Source organism: Rhinatrema bivittatum, chromosome 3 (assembly GCF_901001135.1).
Source record: "Rhinatrema bivittatum chromosome 3, aRhiBiv1.1, whole genome shotgun sequence".
In the NCBI taxonomy this organism is placed as follows: domain Eukaryota; kingdom Metazoa; phylum Chordata; class Amphibia; order Gymnophiona; family Rhinatrematidae; genus Rhinatrema; species Rhinatrema bivittatum.
Genome location: NC_042617.1, coordinates 527088529 through 527110538, shown reverse-complemented (window position 1 = coordinate 527110538; position 22010 = coordinate 527088529). Strand labels below are relative to the sequence as shown.

At 42.6% G+C, this 22010-nt stretch overlaps 1 protein-coding gene across 1 annotated transcript in view; it reads right to left on the bottom strand.

Moving 5' to 3' along the window:
• The window catches only part of DTNB (dystrobrevin beta), a 760848-nt gene that overhangs the window by 699016 nt on the left and 39822 nt on the right, over window positions 1-22010 (bottom strand). Inside the window, 1 exon segment of the mRNA XM_029596279.1 lies at window positions 17919-17986. Within this exon segment, the coding sequence (XP_029452139.1) occupies window positions 17919-17986 (68 nt within the window).

The following is a 22010-nucleotide window of genomic DNA, read 5'->3' as shown; positions in this document are numbered from 1 at the left end:
CTAAAAACAGGAGAGAAAGCGGTTCTTAAAAAATTCATTTGATGTTTGTTATCTGTTAAAATTACCTTGCTGTTCCATATGTTGAGGGAAATGGGAATTGTTGGTATGTTTTTTGATGCAATTCATCTTTTGTATAATTCTCCTACTGCGGTAATTACTGCCAATCGGTCACGATCTGAGGTGTTTCCAATAGCTCAGGGTACGCAGCAAGGTCGCCCACTCTCGCCATTACTGTTTCTTCTACAATTGAGCCTCTCCTTTTGTCATTATTATCCACCTCTGCCATAAGAAGCATTAAAATGCACTCGGAAATATTTAAATATGCGGCTTTTGCTGATGATATAATGGTATTTCTGGGGAACCCGCTATGTTCATTGCCGCCCCTTATGAGTCTGCTCTCAGACTTTGGACGATTTGCGGGCCTACACCTTAACCTTGCTAAGTTGAAAGCCTTAGCCTTCCCGGATTCCCTCCGGGGCCGCTGGCCTGGCTCCTTTCCGCTCCAATGGGCTGAAGGCTCCTTCCGTTATTTAGGGGTTATTCTCTCCAACTCGCCCCGCCAGCTCTATACCCTAAAAGTGGCCCCCTTATTTCAATGCTCTATAGAGACCCTTCACATATGGAGAAGTTTGCCTCTCTCCCTGGGTGGTAGAGTCAATTTATTTAAGATGGTCTTGCTGCCGAAATGGCTTTATTTAATGCAAAATTTGCCGCTTTCATTACGTCGCTCTGACACAGCCCAATTGGACAGGGAGTTGAGACTCTTCTTCTGGAGAGGTGGTAAACCTATGATCTCCCTGGCGAGTATGAGGGAGCGGTGGGGGGCAGGTGGACTGGGGGTCCCTGATTTAGGCCTTTATAATCTAGTGGGGAATCTTCGTATACTTAGAGATTGGATAGTGGGGAAATCCACTTATGTCAACGTCCCAAATTAACAGGCTTTGGTGGCCCCAATGGCGTTAACGTATGTTGTGCAAGCTCCCTATTCAGCGCTCCCTTCCTTCTTAGTTCAATCCCCCTCAATACGGCCTTTACGTCTTGCCTGGCGAGTTGTGAACAAGCTATTGCAGATACCTCGAATGTGCGCCTACCTATTGCCTATACAAGGAAATGAAGATTTTAGCCCGGGCTCCCAGATGGCAGGCTTTCGCCCAAGGTGTTACACACTTGGGCCATGTCCTTAATAATGAGGGTCAACGCCTTCCTTTTTCGGAGTTGAGGGCACAATATCAGCTGAAGCCAGGGCAGGTGTTTTGTTTCCTACAAATACAACGCTACATCCAGTCCCTGCCTGTGGAGACGCGCTCTTCAGCCTTTTTTTTTCCTTAGACAGGATATTTCGGTTTGAAAACCAAAAATCCCCATCACAATCCCATTACTATAAACATCTTAAAGGCCTTGTTCGGCGAGAGCCATTTGCCGTTTTGGTTGACCGATGGAACAGAGATGAGGTATTTGAAGTTACTATACCTATCCTCAGGACATGCTTTTGACGGGTGTCCCTCCTCATGGTAAATATGTATTAATCGGGAGATGCAATTTAAGTCTTTAATAATATATTGGTGCTAGCTAGAAAGAGCTACATCTTTAGGTACTGTCTTTTGTGATCATCAGGGGGTCTACTGTGTAAATCACTGTGTGCCTTAGGAATAATTTAAAACTAGGTCTCAAAATAACTGAAAAACAGTAAATTATAATTTATAAAAAAATATATAAAACAAGTGTGCAATAAACTAAAAAATAATAAAAACCATGTATCATATATAGCCATATGTTGTAACTGATACATTTACCTTGTAACAGTTATAAAAAAAAAACAGAGTAATCAATGTCAGTACTTAAGCTATGTGGGGTAAGTGTTAAAATAATGAATACATTTTTGTTCTAACTGTAACAATAGTCTATCAAGATTACTCCCCCTCCAACTAAGAACAGGCTGTTTGATTATGCAAAATTTGTAGTCGTTGAATTTATGTTTGTGCGTAATTGAATGCTCTACCAATGGTTTTTATTTATTTAGAAGATTTATATACCGATGAACGTTGGGAACATCTCATCGGTTTACATTAAAACAAAATTATAGCTAACCGAGCTTTACATAGAAATTGGAACCAATTGTAACAAGGAACAGAACAAATAATAACAAGACAGCATTAGAACTTAACTTATGAAGTTTTGATGTAATGGACCTATTAATGTTACTTTTGTGCTCACTAATCCTTTTCTTAAATTCTCTAATTGTTTTACCAATGTAAATCTTATTACATGGGCAAATTGCTGCATATATGACCCCTTTGGTGTTACAATTCATGAAGGCTCTAAATTTGAAAATTCTCTGTTGTCCAGGTATTTTAAGATGGTCTGTTCTAATGTTCACATTGCAAACAGAGCATCTACCACAGGGGTAATGGCCCAGGGGTCTTATATCTCAAATCGGCTTCTGTGGCAATGTTAACAGTGATATCAAATCTTTCAAAATGTTTTTGCGTTTGTTTGCTACCAATAATTCTTTATCTTTAAAAACGGATAGTACTTGTAAAATTTGCCAATATTTACTTAAAATGGAAACAATGTTGTGTGACATCTGAGTGCACGTAATTGGACAATCAATCCAGTTCATAGGTCTTTTCTCTTTTTTCTTCAGGAGATCTAATCTATTGTGTTTAGATGCTCTTATATATCCAGTATCTATGTGTTTAGCCGGATAATCTTTATCAATGAACCTCTGTATCAAAAATTGATTTGTCTCATATTCACACACTATTCAGATTAACACATGAAGGCGCCGCTCACATGAAAAGGTTCTACACGCGGAAAAATTATGTGCTTTTTCGATGGTGGACCCATAATTTGGACACAATAGGAGACATTTCCCCGAGGCCCCTGAAGCAGGCAGAGTGCTGCCGAAACATGGCCATTGTCGGGCGAGCGGCACTGAATCCATCAATAGCGGCAGCAATCAGCATTTAGAAGACAAGATAAGTACCTGATAAAGGACTTGCACAAGTGAATGGTGGGTCAGACCTCACATTGGGAAATGAGAGCACAAACAAATTAAAAAATTGCTAATTGTGAGTTAAAGTTTGAAAAAGGAAATAAAACAATAAAATACGGGGAGCTATTGAAACAGGCCAGCCACAGAGTGGTTGGTCCATCAATAGCAACCGCACAAAAAAACCACGTACCAAGGGGTTTCCTTGTCACTTGGAGGTTGAATATTGGACATATTCACACATAGCAAATAAATAAAAAATGGGTTTTCAAATATACTATTAGCTATGTTAGATTGTCATAGCGTGAAGATTGATTTACATGTTCAATTGATATAAGTTTTGATTAGACATATTTGCAATATATGCAACAAGACAACGGTGAGAACACAATTTTTTTTATTCAATACCTTTATCATACATGAAGTGACCCGATTCAACAACCTATGTTTTTCATATATAAGCACATACATATCAACTAAAAAAATCTATTGCAGACACACACCGACTGTTGATGCTTCACTTCAAATCAGACTGATGTATGAACGATTTATGTTCAAATCTTGAACAGCAAGGTAATTTTAATGGATAACAAATATCAAATGAATTTAAGAACCGCTTTCTCTCCTGTTTTTAGCCTTTGGTTTAATATGGGTCTTATTCAATTAGAAATCAAATTATTCAATATTTTGCATGATGCATATTTTTATGAATGTGCAAGAAATATACATCTTTTGATTAGTATCTGACACCATCACTACCCACCCCCCCCACCCCTCCTTTTTTAGACTTCTAATGCTCTTGATCCATATCTGTCACCATTTTAATTGTGAAGGAACAAAAAAAAAAAAGAGTGAAGAAATCCCACAAAAAAATTACAAAAAGGGAAAACTGAGTGCTTTGAATAGTTGCCCACTTGTCAAATTGTAAGTTTAATCATAAAATTTATTGTTTTGTTTTTTTAAATTTCAAGTGCTATATTTTACCTTTCAATTTAAATTTATTTTTATTTGTATAAAGAATGAACCGCATCAGATGCCTGGCTTGCGGTTCATTCTTTATACAAATAAAAAGCATACCAGAATAGATACAGACATTCTGTGCAAGAACTGAATGGATAAGACTGGGTTCTAGCATATACAATGCCATGGATACAAAAGCACTAAAATTCCATGTCTGAAAAGCAATCAGTAGATGTTTATTTGATTTAATTTATATTTTGCCTTTTGGAACTTCAAAGCGGATTACGTTCAGGTACCATATGTATTTCCCTATCTTCAGAGGACTTACAATCAAATTACCCTGTCTATCAAATGATAGGGCCCTAACCTGTGTGATAGATATCGCATCACAAAATGCGTATGCAAATTAAAAATTTGTATGAGTGGGAGGATTTTGAGTGGGGTAAAAGGAAATGATGTGCTACCACGGTGTGCAATACAGTAATGCACACTATCGTGGGATTTAACATGAGCAATAACTATACCTATTTTTTTGTGGTACGGTGAAAAAGTATTTATCGCGGACGATACTGCAGGTTGCGGCTATTATGACAGTGATTACTGTGCGTGATAAAGAGGAATTGTAAGGAACATACCTAGCAAGCCTTCCTGGCCCAATGTAAGAACAGTTTAATTGTTGCGGGATACTGGATGCATCTGCAGGCTCGGCCAGTTCCATGCCCCCCTAGGGAAGTCCCTGCATCGCAGGCAGAGCCACAGGCCCTGCAGGGTCTAGGCCCTTGGAGCCCAGACCTGCACCTGGCACGCAGGTGGCCACGGCACAGGAGATACAGGGAGTGTATCGGCCCTCCACGAACATCCTTGCTGGGCATGCCAGAGTACTATGTGGTTTGCCGGTATCACCTCAGCTCTCGAGCTATCCTGGAATTATATGAAGAAATCTGAGGGGATCTGGATCTGGTCACACAAAGGTCCCATGCTGTGCTGCCCTCGACAAACTGTTGACCACCCTACAAACCTCTTAGATATCTCAGCAGCTTTTGATACGGTGAACCACAAAATCTTAATATCACGCTTAGCAGAGATAGGCATCTCTAACACAGCCCTATCATGGTTCTCCTCCTACCTTGACCACAGAAAGTACTTAGTCAAACTTGATAAATCCGAATCCACACACATTCCTCTTTCACAAGGCGTACCCCAGGGCTCCTCCCTTTCCTCCACCCTCTTTAACATCTACCTTCTCCCTCTTTGCCACTTATTATCCAAACTGGGACTAAAATTCTTCTTGTACGCTGACGACGTACAAATACTTATCCCCATCCAAAACTCCCTCAACGAAACCCTGCACTTCTGGGAGACATGCCTCACATCTATCAACGCCCTCCTTTCCAACCTACACCTTGCACTCAATACTTCAAAAACTGAAATCCTAATTATTACTAATCAACCCAGCTTATCCATTCACCAACTGCAACAGAACACTTCACAAAATCTCACACCTCCGTCCACTGTCAGAGATCTAGGAGTTCTCTTAGATACACAACTTAGCTTCAAATCCCACATCAAATCACTCCTAAAAGGGGGCTTCTATAAACTCCAAACCCTCAAAAAACTTAAGCCTCTCCTCCACGCACATGACTTCCGTACCGTTATGCAAACCACTATACTATCAAAACTTGACTATTGCAACTCACTGCTAATAGGCCTTCCAGCTTCCACAATCAAACCCTTCCAAATCTTACAAAATGCCATGGCTCGCATCCTTACAAACTCAAGAAAGACTGATCATATTACTCCCATATTACAAAACCTCCACTGGCTACCAATCACCTATCGCTCTCAATACAAAACACTTACTATCATACATAACACGCTATATAAAAATAACTCCCCCTGGATCGAAGATATGCCACACTTCCACCAGGCCAACCGTCCTACCAGAAACTCCCTTGCGGGCACCCTCCACACCCCTTCACTCAAAATTGCTCACCTCACTAACACCAGAGCGAGAGCCTTCTCCATCGCCGGCCCCACCCTTTGGAACTCCCTCCCCACCGAGCTCCGACTAGAACCTTCACTTAATCAATTCAAAAAAGGAATCAAGACCTGGTTATTTAAACAGGCCTATCCCAACGCCTCTCAACCCTAGCATTTGACTTCTCCTCAACACTCATTATTTCCCTCTCCCTAGTACAGTGTCCCCCCGCCCCCCTACACACCCTCCCTCCCTCACCACCCCATCCATTTTATGGCTTCCTGATATTCAGTCACCACCTCTCCTTCCCATCGCCACCACCTGCCCCCTTGTACAGTTCCTACCCCACCCCGCCTCCCCTATGCGCTTCATCCCCCACCCCGCGCTACCCCCCACTCTGTCGCCTCTTGTATATAATTAATTTATGTCCAACCTGGTTAACCACATGTAATCTCATTTAATAACTGTGGCGCCCGTTGGCTCTACAGTAAAGTTGTCACCTTTTAACTTCCTATCCTTCCTCCATCTATCATTGTAATTTCCTCTCTCAGTTGTCTGTAAACCGACATGATGTTTTTTTTACGAATGCCGGTATATAAAAGTTATAAATAAATAAATAAATAAATTTCACTGCAAGTGGTTCCTTCTAAATTACAGTAGAGGTTGTGGGGGGAATGTCCCAAACCATTTTTTCCCTGCTGTCTGGACCAGGTCATCACAGCAGACTCTGATTGCATTAATCACTACATAGCATTTCCTTTCGACAGGCAGGACTTGATGGACTTTAAAAGAGGCTTTTATGCCTTCGCAAAATTTCCAAATGTTCTGGGAGCTATTGACTGCACTCATGTGGCCATCATTCCACCCCATGACAGGGAGGAGATGTACCGCAACAGGAAGGTCTTCCACTCCATCAATATACAAGTGGTCTGTGACGCTCTAATGCACACATCCTCATTGTGGTGGCCAGGTTCCCAAGAGCTGCCTGTATGGTGACGGCTGGCTCATAGGTAAGTCAGACAGTTCTTTCTATATTCCAGCTCTGGCTATGTGTTTGTGGCAAATGGCATGCAAATGAAGGGTGGCTGGGGAGGAGGAAAAGCATCATTGCCATGACAAGTGACTTGTACAGTAACATCTGCAGGCCACTGGCTCAGGGCCTGGCTTTCTCCCCCCATGCTGTAGGCGCCTGCAAATCCTGTGACGGCAAACAATGTACCGACCTTAAAGCTTGGGGTGTGAACAGGCACTATACACTTTCAACACGGTCAATGTCAAAATGGCCCTGTTCCTATCCTCCCATTGGGAGCTCTTTAAATCTCACTTGTTAATGACAAGCTTGAAGCGTACACACTGTTGGCATGCACAATCTCATGTGGCTGATTAGTGAAGCATCATCCAGATTGCTGCCCACAGTTTGTCTTGAGCTTCACGCACTTCAACCAGAAGTAGTGTCCTGTACATGTTGGTGGCATGAAATATTCCCTGTTTCAGGGCTCACAAATGGGTTTCTATAGAGGACATACTGCTGAGCTGGCAGGGACATTCACAAGCACACCATGAGGTACCATTTTTGCAGCTAACAAACATTGTAACTTATGTATTGCTTCAAGGTTGGCAGCCTGCTACACACTAGTAGCCTTAGCTCAGTTCCAAAGGCCTGGCATGCAATTGTTGGAATACCCAGATGTGATGTAGTAATCCTGAACAGCTGAGCTACTTTTGGCTGCTGATAGCCTGTACACCTATACTGGCCTACAACTATGTACTATGCACTTAGGCTAGGCAAATCAGTCTTTAAGGCTCAGGGAATTGAACAGGCTATCTTATAAAGTATTAGAGGATGCAGTGAGTTGCCAGCCAGATCTGCAAGTGACAATGCTATGATCGATGGCTTAAATGTGTCATTGCCACAGGAGATTGGGGGTACGGTTGCAGGACCTGGCTTCTCACCACCATTGCCATTCCCAACACGCTGGCAGAAACTAGGTACAATAACAAGGCCTTATGTGCTACGAGCTGTGTCATCAAATGCACCTTCGGAGTTCTCAAGAGTCGTTTTCGCTGTTTGGTTAAGACTGGTGGAGCTTTAATGTACACCCCATCCAAAGCAGCTGCTATAGAGTTGCTCTGCTGTGTCTTCCATAATCTCACTCCAAGCCATGGACTACGAATGGATATAGTCCTGGATCTCCCCCTAGACCCCGCATGAGCCCAGACCACTATGCTGAGCAGCAGCCAGTTTCGCCAAAACCTTATACAACGCTACTTTGCCTGATAGGCCTCACCTACCACATTCACCTCCAGGGAAGGAAGGCCAGTAGACTGTTAGCTGCTGCTGCTCTCCTAGCTATCATCTTTATTTTTCTCACTGTTTCTCTGTGTATGTCACTGTGTAAGAGAAAACATGTATGCCTACTCAAGATTCGTCTTGACAATGGAGTAGTAGACTGTATTTGAAAAACAGTTGCTAGATTTCATCAACTACATGTGGCTACCATAATGTGTTTCGACTGATAGGGACAATAAAAGCGGCATGTGTGGCACGAGAGTTTATGGCATAACTAACGCCGTGTGACTTGCCCCCCCTCCCCAGCAGAACCCATCCTAGTGCTCACATGTGGATGAGAACGCCACAAATGTGATGCCACCCCAGCTCCTCCTTGAGCATGGAGACTTACAGCTCTAGAAATGCTGTACCTCTCAAAAAGCTCAGAAGCTTAAAGAGACAGGTAGATAGTTTAAGGTTTTAATAACAGATTTCCAATTTTACTGCCAGATTCCATAGCTGAGAAACATGTGCATGTGAAGTTATACCTCTGTACTGGGTACTGTCACATGGGCGTGTCAAAAAGCAGAGTTGCTTACCTGTAACAGGCGTTCTCACAGGACAGCAGGATGTAGTCCTCCCATATGGGTGATGTCACTGAACGTAGCCCTATCACGGAAAACTTTTCTGTGAAACTTTCTAGAAACTTTGACTACCACACTGAGCATGCCCAGCATGCTATGATCCCTGTGTCCACAGGGGTCTCCCTTCAGTCTCGTTTGTAGCAAAAAGGTGCGAGTGAAAAATAAAACAATAAAATGTAAGTGGACCCAACTCCACGGGGTGGCGGGTGGGTTTCATGAGGACTACATCCTGCTGTCCTGGGAGAACAACTGTTATAGGTAAGCAACTCTGCTTTCTCCCAGGACAAGCAGGATTGTAGTCCTCATATATGGGTGATTAGCAAGCTACAGGCTGACTCATATTACAACAGGCCAACAGCAGACAACTCGTGCAGCAGGCACAATTGGGGTGCTACTAGCATTGATGAGGCAGCCTGAAATCATAACAGGTGGTTGTGGAAGGAGTTGGGGATTATACTAGAACAAAGCTCTGCAAGTCAGATTAGCCAAAAGCACAAGTCTTAACGAACTTCCTTATCTAAGCGGTAGAAGGTTGCGAATGTGTGAAGAGAGCTCCATGCCGCAGCCTAGCAGATGTCGGCAATCGGTACTGAACGATAGTGTGGTACAATGTTGCCATGGCCCTTACAAAATGTGCCTGGACTCCCCCCTGGAGAGGAAGGCCTGCTTTCTCATAGCAGAATTGGATACAGTCTGCTAGCTAGTTGGAGAGAGTTTGTTTGCCCACTGGAACTCGTAGCTTGTCTTTGTCAAAGAAGCAAAGAGTTGGGTGGATTTCGTATGGAGTGCAGTGAGGTCTAGGTAGAATGCAAGTGCACGCTTACAGTCCAAGGTGTGCAACACCTTCAAGCCCTGGTGAGAGTGAGGCATTGGGAAAGAGTGGACAGACTAGAGACTGAGTAAGGTGGGAGGCTGTGTTCACCTTAAGAAGAAATTTAGGGTGAATACGGAGGACCAGTCTGTCACAGAAGAACCAAGTGTTGGGTGAGTATGCAACAAGGGCTTGTAGTATACTTGGATTTTCAGAAGGCGTTTGACAAAGTTCCTCATGAGAGGCTTCTAGGAAAAGTAAAGTCATGGGAAAGGTGGTGATGTCCTTTCGTGGATTGCAAACTGGCTAAAAGACAGGAAACAGTAGGATTAAATGGATAATTTTCTCAGTGGAAGAGAGTGGACAGTGGAGTGCCTCAGGGATCTGTATTGGGACTCTTACTTTTCAATATATTTATAAATGATCTGGAAAGAAATAAGACGAGTGAGATAATCAAATTTGCAGATGACACAAAATTGTTCAGAGTAGTTAAATCACAAGCAGATTGTGATAAATTGCAGGAAGACCTTGTGAGACTGGAAAATTGAGCATCCAAATGGCAGATGAAATTTAATATGGATAAGTGCAAGGTGATGCATATAGGGAAAAATAACCCATGCTATAATTACACAATGTTGGGTTCCATATTAGGTGCTACAACCCAAGATAGATCTAGGCATCATAGTGGATAACACATTGAAATCGTCGGTTCAGTGTGCTGCGGCAGTCAAAAAAGCAAACAGAATGTTGGGAATTATTAGAAAGGGAATGGTGAATAAAATGGAAAAGGTCATAATGCCTCTGTATTGCTCCATGGTGAGACCACACCTTGAATACTGTGTACAATTCTGGTTGCCACATCTCAAAAAAGATATAATTGCGATAGAGAAGGTACAGAGAAGGGCTACCAAAATGATAAGGGGAATGGAACAGCTCCCCTATGAGGAAAGACTAAAAAGGTTAGGACTTTTCAGCTTGGAGAAGAGACGGCTGAGGGGGGATATGATAGAGATGTTTAAAATTATGAGAGGTCTAGAACGGGTAGATGTGAATTGGTTATTTACTCTTTCGGATAGTAGAAAGACGAGGGGGCACTCCATGAAGTTAGCATGGGGCACATTTAAAACTAATCAGAGAAAGTTCTTTTTTATTCAATGCACAATTAAACTCTGGAATTTGTTGCCAGAGGATGTGGTTAGTGCAGTTAGTATAGCGGTGTTTAAAAAAGGATTGGATAAGTTCTTGGAGGAGAAGTCCATTACCTGCTATTAAGTTCACTTAGAGAATAGCCACTGCCATTAGCAATGGTAACATGGAATAGACTTAGATTTTGGGTACTTGCCAGGTTCTTATGGCCTGGATTTGCACTGTTGGAAACAGGATGCTGGGCTTGATGGACCCTTGATCTGACCCAGTATGGCATTTTCTTATGTTCTCATTGACCCTTTTAGCAGAGATAATGGCTATGAGGAAAATAATTTTCAATGTTAGAAATTTAAAGTTATAGGAATGCAAAGGCTCGAACAGGGAACGCCTGAGCCTTGTAAGCACTACATTTAGGCCCCATTCCGTAACCCCTGATCGTAGAGGAGGCTTAAGTTGTAGAAAACACAAGAAAAGCAGACTCATAAGGGGTTGAGCCGTTAATAGGGCATCCCCTACTCCCTGGTGGTACGCTGAGATGGAACTGAGGTGTACCCGTGCGGAGGATGTCTGGGGACCAGAACCCGAAAGGTATCCTAGATAACCCAACAGAGATGCAGTGGGGCAGGAAAAAAGGGGCCAATACCTTTTTGTGCACGTCATTGGTAAATCTTGCCATTTCGAATGGTAAGATTTACATGTGGAAGGTTGTCGTGAAGCTACAAGTACCTGAGAATATCAGTGAGTCTGTGTTATGAGATTAGCCTGTAGGCAGGCGAATTGGTTCCTGGAGTGATAGGTTGAGAGGTATGGGGAAGCATACTTGTCGAGGCCAGTACGGTGTTATGAGAATCATTGAAAACCTGTACTGCTGTAGCTTCACGAGAGAGTTTTGGCTATGAGCAGGATCTGAAGAGACGCCCATAGGAGGCCTTTGTTGCAGGGGCGAGCAAAGGCGCCCATGGCTAATGCATTTGTATGCCTGTAGGGAGCAGAATCTGTCCACTCTGTGGTTCGATTCGGATGCAAGAGGTCGATGGTTGGTTGACCTCAGCGCTAGAAGATTTTGCTCGCTACACATGGATTCAGAGACCACTCATAGGGATGGAGACATCGATTGAGATGGTCTGTTAGTATATTCGGTATGCCTGTTAGATAAGTGGCCCGGAGATGGAGTGTGCGAGGGTCCAGGCCCAGAACTGCGCAGCTTCCTGGCAGAGCAGATAAGAGCCTGTGCGTCCCTGTTTGCTCAAGTACCACATTGCTACTATGTTGTCTGTCTGAATCCACAAAGTTTTGTGTTGGAGGCAGTGTTGGAAGGCATAAGGGCAAAAGCATAAGGCATGGCTCGAAGCTCCAGGAAGTTGATCTGAGACTTGTTATGGAGTGGAGTCAACGCATTTTGGGTTTGGAGGGTATTAATATGAATTCTCCAACCCAAGTTGGATGCGACCGAGGCCAAGACCATCTGAGGATTTAGTATGGGATCAGTGATATGGAGCAGGGATGAAAGCGGTGGAACGGCTTAGAGCCACTGAAATTTTAAAATCCACCGAGTTCTTCTCATGGCTAGTCTGGCCATAGGAGTGACGTGGATCGTAGAATCATATGTCCCAGCAATGAAAGATTTGATGGGCTGAGGCTATGTTGCATGCGCGCAGAGATGTGGACAATTTCATAGGATGTCTGCGCAGTTGTTGGCAGAATTTAGAGCTCCTTGTTTGGATTGAATCCTTATTGGGCAGTCGTCCAGGAAAGGAAACGCGTGAATGCTGTTCTTTGTAGATGAACGGCAGTCACAGCTAGGTATTTGGTGAAAAACACAAGTTGTCAAAGCTAGCTCGAATGGCAGAACTTGGTATTGAAAATGTTATTGACTCACTATGAAGCGTATAGAAATTCCAGAGAATAGAGGCAACCCCCTTGTAGTAAGGGAAGCATGGTGCCGAGAAACACCATTCTGAACTTTTCTTTCTGAGGAAATTAAGATTTCTGAGGTCCAGGATGGACAGAGGTCACCTATTTTCTTTGAAAGTAGGAAATAGCAGGATTAAAAACCTCTGCCTTGTGTCCAGGGAACGGTATCCCGAGCCCTGCTCCTCAGTGGGGTGGACCGTTCTGTTCTCTGGCAAGGCAGAAAAATCCAGGAGCCAGCCCGACTGGCGGAGCTGGTCTCACGCGGGAGCGGTAAAAGTTCCTTCTAGCATCCTCTTCGCTGGATTTCTAGCCGAGGAGGGAGGATTTGCAAGAAACGTAGAGAGCTATTGCAGGGTCTCGTGGCGGTCTTGCAATTGAGCCACTGTCTGCTGGAGCTTGTGCACAAAGAGATTATCTGCGGTGCATGGCAGATCAGCTAGATTATCATGGACTTCGGGTTGTAAATCAGAGGCCGTAAGCCAGGTTACCATCTAGTACGGAAGCCTTTTGCTGGCAACGGGAGGTCGTTTCAAAGCAATCACATGTTGCTCGAATTTTATGTGGATGGCAGAGAGGTTCCCTTGGTGTTGTGTCAAACATAGCTGGTAAATTGCAATATGTGACACCAATATGGTTCTTGGAAGATATTACGACCTAGAACCTCCTGAAACTTTTGCTACTTTTTAGTGGCCAGGTCCAAAGGGATGGTTTCAGACACGTCCTTAACTTAGGTCTCGATAGATTCGATGCCCAAGCAGGATTAGAGTGCCCATTGCCCCTCGAGGATCCCGGGATAGGTATAGTGGTCCGTGGAGGCTCAGAAGGACGAGTCGGCGTAGATGACTTAGGCTGTTGTTGGTAGGTGCCACAAAGGTGCGAGTATCGATGGCTCCGGAGTTAATAGATTCCGGAAGGCATCGATGACAGCCTGATGGATAAGGACGTCGGTATAGGTAGCACAGCTACAGGGGAGACAGGCTAGGCGTTACTGGCACTTCTACATGAATCTGTGGTGGCTCAGTACCCAGCACCGGTGTCGATGGGGAACGCCTCAGTGCCTCGGGTGCAGAGGAGCATGCAGACTCTTGTATCTAGGCCCGCTTCGCAACTGGCTCAATGGACATTGATACCGGTGTGGTATCAATGCCGGCACTGAACGCGGAACCACATATGTGCTGGCAACGATGTTTCCCTCTCTGCTCGGCCGGTCATTCTCCAGCACCGAGGAAGTTGCCACCGATGTCCAGAATGGCAAAAGTAACGGACAGTTACCGTGCTGATGACTGATTCTCACTGTGCTCGGCCCGGTCATTCTCCAGCACCGATGAAGATGCCCTCGCTGTCTCAGATGGCGTCGGTGACGGACGGTCACCGTGCCTCTATTGCTCTTGGCATTGTCTGTCGCCCAAGGATTACATCGGGCTCTGATTTAGAACCCAAAGTATGGAGCATTTTCTTTAGAAGGGGGCGAGGACAGCATCAATGGCGGCAACAGGAACCGTGGATGTCCCAATCCCTCTAGCCCCGATGGACCCGGTGAAGGTTCGCAGCAAGTACAGTCGCGGGTGACAAAGGATAAAAAGAAGGCCGCAATTTGGTTGGTAACCCGGGGGAACTGTTAGTGAGATGACAGGAACAGACCAAAAAATAGGGCATAGTACTCACCGAGTGTCGATGAAATGTACACGAAGGGAGACCCGTGTAGGGAAATTATTTGTGATGTAAAACTTCAAGTGTTTCTGTGAGGAAAAGTTGTGAGAAAAATCTCAGAGCTCCTAAACGAGAGAAAAACTGCATCGCGGAGGGAAAAAAAAAAAAAAAAAGAGACTGAAGGGAGACCCTGTGGACATAGGGATCATGGCATGCTCAGTGTGCCAGTCAAAGTTTCTAAAAACTTTGACAGAAAAGTTTTCCGTGATAGGGCTCCGTCCAGTGACATCACCCATATGTGAAGACTACCATCCTGCTTGTCCTGGGAGAACACAGTTGACACTACAATCTCACCAGTTTCAGAGTCACGGGATCCAGATTTACAGAACATGTTGATACAGTCCTGATCTTACTCCCTTGCATGCAGGTATTGATAATCTTGGTTTAGCTCGGATAAGCTATAAGGAAATCAGATGAGATCCCAGCATGTAAAGGGTTCCAAACCAGGACAGGATTAACCTGTCCTGAAAAATGGAGGCAGCTGGCAACTCTGCTGCTGACATCAGAATGCTGTAGTAGCACACCTTCCCTTACAGCCTTAGATAAAGCACCTATACTGCTTGGTGCCATTCCCACCATGAGCACAGGTCTTTCAAACTAGCATTCTTCTTGGTGGTTGCATGCACCCAGACACAGATGCACCATATTACAACTATCTATGCAATTTAAAAATGATAATGTGCAGAAGGTGAGAGCTTTGGCTGTTCGGGCTCACTGAGTCATGTGGTACAGCTGTATGTACATATGTATGTACCCAGAAAATAAGCAGAGTATTTTGCTTTGAGCTATAGCTAGTAGTGGAGTGCCTCAGGGATCTGTACTTGGACCGGTGCTTTTCAATATATTTATAAATGGTCTGGAAAGGAATAAAGCGAGTGAGGTTATCAAATTTGCGGATGATACAAGATTATTCAGAGTAGTTAAATCATTAGTAGCTGGGTTTAAAAAAGGATTGGATAAGTTCTTGGAGGAGAAGCCAATAATTACCTGCTATTAATTAAGCTGACCTAGAAAATAGCTACAACTATTTCTAGCAACAGTAACATGGGATAGACTTAGTTTTTGGGTACGTGCCAAGTTTCTTATGATCTGGATTGGCCACTGTTGGAGAAAGGATGCTGGGCTTGATGGACCCCTGATCTGACCAAGTATGGCATGTTCTTATGAGCACGAATTCAAAGACTGGTGTTATGGCAGATGCTTCTAAAATCTGGGAACTTTCTGAACATGATATTGTATCTATCTTCTTTTTTCACAGGAGCCACAGAGAAGAGGTCCTCCCAAATCCTCATCTATACTTCCTGCAGGATGTCATGCACTAGGACAGCCACAGTCTCCTTAGAAGGCTCCAAGAACTGTAGGATGTTCAATATCTTGTTCCTGGACTACTCCAACAAAGCAAATGGAATGGCCTGGCCATTCTCTGGATAAAACTGGCAAAGTAAAGGTCTTCAGCAAAAGACTTTCTCCTTTCCTGTGGAATAGAGGAACTGGAGGGAAGACCTGCTGATTCCTCCTAATCGGAGAAATCGCCAGATCAGTATATTCCAAGTCTGTGCCCAGTTTGTAGGCTGGAGGCATGGATACAGATCTTGACCAGCTAACAGACAAGGCCTGAGAGAAGAGGGAGCCTGTCTGTTTAGGGCCTAGACCCCAATGATCTTATTTGTCTTAAGCCCCACAGATAGGCTCAAAATCAGTATCAGTGCAGCTGGTATCAATATCAGTTCCTGAAAGAATATGAAAATTGGTGTAAATCCTCCAGGGAGCTCAAAGGAATCTAGTATCAGCTAGATATCACGCTGAATGGACACAAATACCTTTGATGCTGGAGCACATATGGCCAGCATTGTTCTCCAAGCTATGGTTCCTGGATGTAGCCATTTGGTAAAAATGCTGGCCATGTCAGTTTTTTAATTCACTTTTTTCTTGCATATGTACATTAAACATTTTGGGAGGGTTTTGGGTTTGTTTTTTTTGTTTGTTTCTTTAAGTGTAAAGTTTGGAAATAACACCTGGCAACAAAAATGAAAATTGGTTCTTGCCTGCTAATTTTCGTTCCTGTAATACCACAGATCAGTCCAGAAAAGTGGATTGTGTATCCCTACCAGCAGGTGGAGTCAGACAACAATTAGAACTTTGGGTACTGCTACATAACGTGAGTGCTACCTGCAGTCACTCAGTATTTCTCTGACTCCAGCAGGTGGTACAGATGCACACCTGCAGTCGTTAGTCATATTTTTTATTTAATTTTTTGGTTTACGGTCGCTTCCTGAGGTGTTAGGTGCCTTCGTGGTCCATCCCTCAGTAGAAGCCGGGCATCTGGGAAATTGGATATTCCTGTCAGGGTTTCGCCTGCCACAGTTCATGTCTGACGACCAGGGGCTCCTGGCTTCTCACCACTGTCTCTGCTACAGCTGCTCCCTTGTCTCCTGCAACAGCTTTTCTCTGTGTCTTGGTAAAGTTTAATTAAAAAAAAAGCTGTTTTCACTGCTGCTGATTGACAGTCTTCAGTGCTGAGGTAAGGAGAGACCAGTTCTTTTAAGGCCTCTACCATCTACTTTGAATGGTATATGAGGCATTCAACACTTCAGCAAGGATGTCAGCAGTGTCCATAGCAGCCCATGAGTGCGATCTAGGAGGAAGTACACGAGAAGCTGGCAGACATTCCTTGTTTGGAGACAGGTTACGTGAGACAGTGTCCCAACTAAAGGAACAGAGTGCGGCAGTCTCTTCTCTCACATCTGACAGAAGGTACTCCTCCAAATGGTTCTACTCTGCTTACAAGAGGCCTTACTTCCAACAATGTCCATACAGGCCGTTTAACCTGTACCAGGTACCACCTTACCAAATCCAAAGGCAACAACCCCAGCAATCGCAAACGAGGGGTTGTCCAAGAACGCAACGACTGAAGAAACAGCCACAAGGCCTGAGCCAGAAACTGCAACAGAATTTTTGAGGGGTCTCTGCCACAGCCTTTATCAGCGATAGGTGGAAGGATATGCTCTTACCATGAGTGATCCTCCTCCACATTGGTTACCAACCAAATTTCCGCTTAACCCCCTGAAAGCTCGATCTCACACCATCTCCTGGGGAATGTCTGAACCATATTCTTCTTCAGCAGGAAGTACAAGCGCTTTTTAAACATGCGATTCAATCTTTGCCGCGGGGACAGCGCAATTGGGGTTTTTACTCCCAATATTTCCTCATTCCGAAAAAAGGTGCGAAGACCTATGCAATCAAGACTTATTTTATTCTTACAATAATTACTCTTGGAATATTTCTATAATTTGTCTTTCATGATGAAAGTGTAAAATATGTTTCATAGTCCAGTGAAAAACTCCCATTTTGATGCATTTGGATTTATATTCTTTCAGACAGGAGAACGTAAAAAGTACAAGGATGTGAAGACTTTGTCAAGGCACTGTGCACTAGAATAGATTCTTCATGCAACTATTTGTTTACACAATTACTCACAATTCCAAAAGACTTACTCATCTCCATAAACAGCTGCCGTTTCTCAACCATAGTCCGCCTCCTTTTCCCGCTCTCTTCAATCATTCTAAAAATAAGAAAAAAGTATGAAATATATTCTATGAAATCAAGTCAATTAAATTTCTAGTGCCATACAACCATCTGTGGGTTAAGGGAAAATTAATTTTTGCAGTTTTTGGTTTGTTTTTTTTAAATGAAACTTGAAGAAACATAAGATGTCATGAGATAAATGGAAATAAAAGGTAAAAAAAAAAGTCCAATAAAAGCTATCAACTTATGTAGGTTAACTTAATACATTTCTTGACTAGCTTTTGGGAGCTAATACGCCCTACCTCGGGTCAGTATAGAATAAGCAAAAGATTCTACCAGATAATATATTATAAAATGCATTCCGATGACCGTGTGAAGGGTTAAGGTGGTTTGTGGGTATGGAAGGGTACGAAAGTTTGATAAGTGACGACAAGGTGACAGAAGAATAATTTTATGGCTCATACAGACTAATGCAATATCATGTGCTCAGGCTAACTCGCAGTTAGATGAATTTTTGGACATGCATCCATAACCCCTAACAAAATAAGGGGATTAGCACGTCCAAAACATGCATCCAAACCAGTGCGTAGCTGATAGCATTCATCACGTTGATGAGGCTATTAGCTAGTACACTCAATGTAAAAAAATAAAAAATTTAAAAAAAAATAGCCGTGCGCACAATGAGAACATTTTAACCCTCAAAAATTAACACCAGCCCGGGAGCTGATGTTAAGTCTTGAGGTACCCCAAAACCTGCACAGAAAGGCAGAAAAACTGCTTTTCTGAGGTTCCTCCAACTTAATATCTTCACAATATTATTTTCTTTAGATTTTTTATATTCTGCTTTTCACACTTTTTTCAGCACTTCAAAGCAGATTACATTCAGGTAGGTATTTCCCTATCCCCAGAGGGCTTACAATCTAAGTTTGTACCTGTAGCAATGGAGGGTTAAGTGACTTGCCCAAGGTCAGAAGGAGCAAGTGTTTGACATGAACCCTAGCCTCCTGGTTTGTAGCCTGCTGCTGTAAGCATTAGACTATTCCTCCACAGGTCTGAGGAACCATAGAAAGCAGCAAAAAGGAAAAAAAAAAAAAAAACCTTGACGGCAGTCAGGTTAAGAAAACAGATGCTCAATCTATGAGTGTCCATTTTCCTATCCCGCGCAAATCCACGTCTCCTGGGCATTTGTTTCCATGGATGCGTTAGGGACACAATTTATCCCTAGCAGGTCCTTTTTAGCATGATGGTTCATTTGCCTATTGCACTGAGCGCCAAAGAGAGATGAATGTGTATGCAGTAAAAAAAAAAAATGGACACCCAGTTTGGAGGCATTTTTTTTTTACATGTACTTTATCGCACCTGCCTGACAATGGGTTAAGAAACCCAAATCGTTGAGTCCTCTCATGACTCAAAAGTCTTACATTTCTGAATTGTTTTAAGATTTTCCTGTCATCTGATTACGAGGTCACTGATGCTATGGTATGGTTCTGAAAAGGGTTCCCCCAAAGACGACAGCACCCGAAAGCTAGCCGAGAAGTGTATTTAGTCTAATACAACGGTATCATCTTATATACTTTTTTTTATTCACCTTTATTTCCAATTATTCAAGGGGATTAATGGCAACCACACTACTTTGAGGGGGAAAAAATAAATAAAATTAAAAAACCGTGAGCCACAACTGACTACCTTCAATTACAGTAATAATCCAGAAAGATAACAGAGCCATTAACTAAACACAACAAGAACTAATTTAGTACCAAATATTTATTTCTGCAGTTTTGTGGTCAGGTCTCAGAATGCTACTATAAAAACTAAGGAAGAACGTTTTCATCCAATTTTCTTTTAAAGAATGAACAACCCCGGGATACTCATTCACTACTTCTTTAGTTCAAGTTTGCAAGCAATGCTTTAATGTTATACACTCACTTAAAGGAAAAGAAACCCAACTGCAGAATTTAACAGTAGCAACCCCCATTAGCAATACAGAACGCTGAACATTTTAACTTAGAAGAAAATTTCCTTTCTAGTCCTGGTTAACAAGAGTCTTTATTCCATGCAACCACCAGTCGGACGAATTTAATTTATGCATATTCCACCTTTACTGACTGGTCAGCCACTTCAAAGCAGATTACATTCTGTATTATATTTCCCTATCCTTAGGGGGTTTACAATCTAAGGGCTTCATTTACTAAGTATTTCTCCAATATCAGGCCTTAAGTTTGTACCTGAGGCAATGGAGGGTGAAGTGACTTGCCCAACATCACAAGGAGTGTCAGCAGATTTGAACCCTGTTTACCTGCTTTGCAGCCTGCTGCTTTAACCGAGGGGTCATAATTGACAAGGGAATTGTTCTGAGGCTTAATGACCATTTGTATATCAACTGATAAAATTTGTAAGCCAAATCTGATTATAATTTCCCCATTCCTAACTCCTTCACTGATGTAAACCGGCATGATGTGCTGCACGAATGTCGGTAAATAAAAGTTAATAAATAAATAAATTTAATCACCAGTTTCATCCATATATGGCATGTGGCTACCAAGGTGCAGAAGGAACTGATAAGCTTGTGACTAATACCACTCAGTTTCCTTTAACATGTCTCAGTTCCACCTAGTTTCAGGCAGCTAGGCAGCTTTCTGATGTCATATGAAAAAAAGACCTTTTTTTTTTTTTTTTAGATGAAAATGGAAGTAACTGAGGAAGATTATGCAGCGAATTAACAGGAAAAAACATGTTTCGGTGTACTGAAAGCAGATGTCACGCCATAATACTGTAAAGGTTATAAACTGAATTCTATCGCTATCCAAAGTTTAAAGAAAACATAGCTATTAAGATTATAGCTGGAAAATTAGATGCTCTCATTTGTATGCAATCATATCTAAAATGTCAAAACATTTCAGGCTGCTTTAGTATTTAGAGAACTGTGGATAATTTCAACAGTACAAAAACCCTGCAATCACAAAAAGATGGAAGTTAAATATTGTATACTTTCTGCAGCCATGATACAAGGATTTATTGCTCACTCTTCTACCAGAGTATTAAGAGCAAGGTACAAGATTAGCTCAATAATTTACATATATAATACAAAATAGATAAATATAATGCATAGTAACTAAGCATATATAAATAAAAAACAAACATATTACCTAATATCAACAAAATATTAATAAGTAACATCAATTCACCAAATTAGGAAGAAACACACACAAGTCATAAAATTAAAGGTAAATAAAACAAACTAAATTACGAAGTCACATCCTTTTCTCCAATAAACCACTGAGGTCAGATCATTAACAGAATCATCCATATCAAATTAAGACACCAGTCTATTGTGTAAAAATCAAACTTCACAAGCAGAGACTTGCAAAATATTTACAGTCCAATTAGTATCTTCTCTCCTCTTATTCTTCACCACCACCTCTCTATGTGGATTTGGGCTCCTTGAAACTGTGATCTTCTCAGGCAATCAGGCAGTAGCAGCCTTACAGCAGAGCTCCTCAGAGGTAAAGTCAGCCTGCTCTTTTGTTAAGCAGCTACAATATGATTGTCTCTCTTCTGATGTTCAGACTGCTCTAAATGCTTCCAGCTAGTAATTTTATCAGAAACATGGCTAAGAAATGGAAGTATAACCACAGAGAAGCCGAAGGTCCTCAAAAATATTTATTGGTAAAATAATATTTCTGTGAATGCCCAACTCAAGGCCCGAGTTTCGCCCAGTGGAGGGCTGCTTCATCAACAAGGAATCCCAAAACATTGGTAGCAGGTCTGCAATTATCATGTTGATGTGCTCATTCCAATATGGTTTAATGCTCGGGAATCAATATCGTCCCGACTGTAGAAATACTTATGCAGCAGTCTGAATAGATAGCCGTGCATAACGTATACTAGACTATATTGATTCCCGAGCATTAAACCAGAACACTGAGAACTGGAGCTAGCCCCTTTTGAATGCACCTGAAGTATGCACACTGTTGCGAGCTTAGGAGCTTCCACAAACATATTGGAATGAGCTCATCAACATGATAATTACAGACCTGCTACTAATGTTTTGGGATTCCTTG